The sequence below is a fragment of the Cyprinodon tularosa genome, unplaced genomic scaffold (genome assembly GCF_016077235.1).
Source record: "Cyprinodon tularosa strain WSP-4 unplaced genomic scaffold, ASM1607723v1 ctg101, whole genome shotgun sequence".
Taxonomy (NCBI): Eukaryota; Metazoa; Chordata; class Actinopteri; order Cyprinodontiformes; family Cyprinodontidae; genus Cyprinodon; species Cyprinodon tularosa.
The window spans coordinates 749,458-753,334 of record NW_024037794.1 but is presented as its reverse complement, the minus strand read 5'-3'; the positions used below and the strand labels follow the sequence as shown (position 1 = coordinate 753,334).

General features: G+C 42.0%; 1 protein-coding gene across 1 annotated transcript; it reads right to left on the bottom strand.

The window, feature by feature from the left end:
* Positions 1-2,092: 2,092 nt before the first annotated feature.
* gsx1 (GS homeobox 1) lies at positions 2,093-3,554 on the bottom strand. The gene is made up of 2 exons (XM_038276950.1): positions 2,998-3,554; positions 2,093-2,899 (listed from the first exon to the last, which is right to left on the bottom strand). Exons 1-2 carry the CDS (start codon positions 3,368-3,370, stop codon positions 2,547-2,549), a joined length of 726 nt encoding a protein of 241 aa, XP_038132878.1. The 5' UTR covers positions 3,371-3,554; the 3' UTR covers positions 2,093-2,546.
* Between the last annotated feature and the right edge of the window lie 323 nt (positions 3,555-3,877).

Here is a 3,877-nt window from a genome sequence, read left to right as displayed (position 1 = left end):
TTTAACTGTGCCAAATGGGTCACCTTGGGTTGCTGTCTGCGCGCAAAGGGCTTTTGCGCGCATTCAGTCTGAATTTTTTCCAACTTTCCTTGACGGGGAAACCAGCTGCTGGTCGTGAAAAGACGGCTTATTAATTGTCCTTTGTCATGCAGAATTGCTTGATTTCTAAAGAAACGTACAAAGGCTCTTTTTCAGGATTCAAGTATTTTGTTTCGTGCGTATTTTTCAAACCATCGAATCAGCTGCAGCGCCGCGCCGTCTACCAGACTCTCAGGTACTGACTGCCTGCTCCCTTTGTCCCCTTTTAATGCTGTTGTAAATCGTGCAGACTGATTTGTTACAAGCTGTTCTTTTAATCTGATAGATAAGAGACATGTCAAAGAAAAGCCGTAAATAAAAAATTAGCCGGAATAAAGACAAGGGCGAGTCTGCTAGATGGGCGCCTGTTGACTCAAGCGGCTCTCCAGCGTCAGGGGAGCCCTCTCCTCCTCTCTGTCAAGGTTACGTCCACAATTCCCCTTTTCTTCTTTTTAAAAAGACACCGTAGTCCTTTTTGCTTCAATGAATTGATCGGCACAAAATTAAGAATAAATAAATTGAGCATTTGGGAACAGCGAGCGTATAAGCTCCCCCAGGGCGCATACCCCCGGGCTATTGAATGGATAAAGGGCGCTTTGCAGAGCACGTTGTGAGCAAAATGGGGACTCTATGGTGCAATTAACAAAATAGTCTAATCCCATATCTTAACAAATGCAAATATTAGAGTTTTGTTAAAATGTTTAAGTGAACTATTAAAGGAGAGTTTGCTGGCGAAACTCCAAAATCCGCAACAGGCACATGAAAAGAGATCATGCTTTGTACGCAATTAGATTGATTTTCTTCTCTTTAGGAAAAGTTAGATGCAGGTTTATATTGAAGCACATATCCTTTAAAAACAATTTAGGGAAAAACAACAACTTTTTTCCAGCTGAATCCTGAATCAGAGACTGCTTTTACGGTGCGTAAAACAGTCAAATAAAACTAAAACGTAACACTAAACACTTTTTTTTGTTTGTTTTATTTAGATTTTATGAACATTAAATATTATTTACCACATTTAACCTAAAAAATAAACTTATAGATATTTTTCCTCTAACATTTTTTGCTAGGATTATTTCAAGGCCAAATGATGATGCGTATTGGAAAAGCTGGCGCACCAAATTCTTTTTTTGATTTAAGGTCTCAATTTTATACAAGAAATGTAATAACAGGCACATTTATAACTTGTGTGTGTTTTGTTTGTATAAAAATAATATTATTCAAGGAGAGGATGTTTGCTTTGGCGCTTAAAAAGGCCCCACAGTCCATTAAAAAAAACTTCACTGACAATGGGAACAATGTGGGTCATGGACACCAAACTGCTCTCACTCCTCATTTATTTTCATGTTAGATCGATATCTTGAAGATACGCTGTCTCTTGATGCGCCATTGTACCACCGCCGCGATTATTAACTCGCTCACACGACTCCAAACATTTCAGCTGGCAGGAAAGCTGAAAGAAGCGGTGATATGAGGGCTTGCGTTCCCCAGGGAAAGTGTATAAAAGCACCCTCATAATACCCTTTGTCTCTTAAGCAAGATAAAAGCTATTATGAATTAAATATATCAGTTCAGTTAAGCCTATAAAATATTTTGTGGTGTTTTTTGCCCCTTAAATAAAGCGCAGTCTGTGTATATAAAGATACATTGTCTTTGACGCATTTAAATTATTCCTTGGGAATTTAATATAATGTAGGCTTTAACACATCTGAGCTTAAAATAGGGAATACTGAAACGATATTTTGCTGGACGTTGAAACATGTTCTTCAAAAATAGTTACAGTTAAACACAAATCATAACTGCGCGCTTCCCCTACATGAAATCAGTGAGTTTTGAATATGTGAAATGAGACGAGACTAAGAATATGATAAAAAAAATAAATAAATAACAATCTAAAATTGTTTCTCTAACGGTATTTTCTGTGTTGAATTTAAACAACCTGAGTCAAGTTGCGCGTCTGTGCGCAATCATCGGTGCGCAAAGCTCCCAATATGAATCTCACACGACAACAAAGTCTTTACGGCTCAGAAATAATTTTTATTTAAGTATCAACATTTTTAAATAAATAAATATTTTTGAGTTACACTGGAGGTATAATATCAGAGTGGTCCCAGTTATGCGACAGCGGTGGATATTTTTTTAAGTGACAGTTCCATCCACAAATTCAGCAGTGCCCCCCGCAAAAGTACTAATAACAATGTTGCTATGGATTGGGGACTTGTCTTTGCAAAAAATGCCCACCGTGCTCTTCAGATTGGCAGCAACAATGGGTTGTTTTCAGAAAAAAACTACATACAATCCGTACAACATGTATACAGCTATACAATAATTCAGAGCAGTTCTCTGATTAAATATTTCTTTATATACAAACGACCGAACACAGTGCGCACAGTCTTCTTTCTTTTCATCCCCTCTTTTTGGCAGCAATCAAATCTCATCAAAATCAAGAATTATGTATGGTAGCAGTTCTATGGGGAGACGGACAGATCCACATCCTCTTTTTCTGACGAGGATGGAGATGCAGGTATGTCGTCGTCCTCCTCTTCCGAGCAACGGACCGCGGACAGGGACGAGCATTTGCAGTTGTGTGATCCAGTCCTCTGACCCCCGCTCTTTCCCTCCTTTTTGTGCTTCACTCTGCGGTTCTGGAACCAGATTTTCACCTGCTTCTCTGACAAGTTCAGGTAAGTGGCGATTTCGATGCGCCTCAGTCTCGACAGGTACATGTTTGAGGTGAACTCTCGCTCCAGCTCCAAAAGTTGCGTGCTGGTGAAGGCGGTGCGCATGCGCTTGCTACTCTGAAGTTTTCCATTGTTGTTTTCTGTTGAAAATAAAAAAGTGAAGCAGTTAAAACCCGCTTAGTTGTAGAAATAAAAACAAAAAAGTGGGGTAAATACTGTGAAATGAGCCTCTACTCACCAATGGAGATGCAGTGGAACTGCCTTGGGTCTGGAACTGTGTACGCAGCCTGGTATATCCCCGGAGCGTGGCTGAGGTTCACGCTGTTGGATGTGGAGTGTTGCCTGGATAGAGCGGAGTGGCAGTACTGCGAGCCAAAGGGAGGAAATGAAGCTTTGAGGAGCGGTAGTGTCGGAGGAGATGGATGAAGCTGGGATGCTGCCATGCACAGCGGGCAGAAGCACAGCAGTCCGGCTTTCCTTGAGTGACAGGAGCCCGGCAGCGGATGGTGCGGCGAGTGCACAGCGTATGGGAACAGAGGTGGGTTACTCTCGCTCCCCTTGTCGTTGGCCTCCCTCAAAATCAACGAATCCACGAGAAAAGACCTCGGCATGTTTGCAGAACTTGTTGCTCGTTGGCTGTATTCTGAGCCTCGATGCGTCAGGGTGCTCTCAGTAAGACGGTGGACAGCGAAGTGGTGCTGAAGGCGCACGGCCTCGCTTTAAATAGCTGCAGATAGACTGGCTTCGGCCATGTGACGGTTACGCTGCAAGCGACCGAGAGCTCTCAATAGGGTTTTGTGCCTTTCTCTAGGCATTCCCACTGCACGCTTCCCCATTATTTCACTTGTTAACTAAATGAACTGCATAATGTAGTCTATTCTTGTCAACCCCACCCACGCCGAGAGAGGCGGCTCTACCCATTCTCCCTTTTATCATCACTCTCATTTTTATCATGGTGGAGAGCTTAGATTTTCCAGGGAAAGCATTTCTCCCTCATTTAGAAAGTGAGTTAAGTTTTGTATGAGATGTTAAGCAGGGTGAGTTACTGAGAATTGAGCTAGACGTGTCGACAAAACGGCCTTAGACAGCTGGATGAAGAATAAAAGTTTGCATCCTTG

Coding starts and splice junctions, on each gene's coding strand:
- gsx1 (XM_038276950.1), bottom strand. CDS start 3,370: ATGCCGAGGTCTTTTCTCGTGGATTCGTTGATTTTGAGGGAGGCCAAC. Junction 2,900..2,997: donor GTTCCACTGCATCTCCATTG/GTGAGTAGAGGC, acceptor TATTTTCAACAG/AAAACAACAATGGAAAACTT.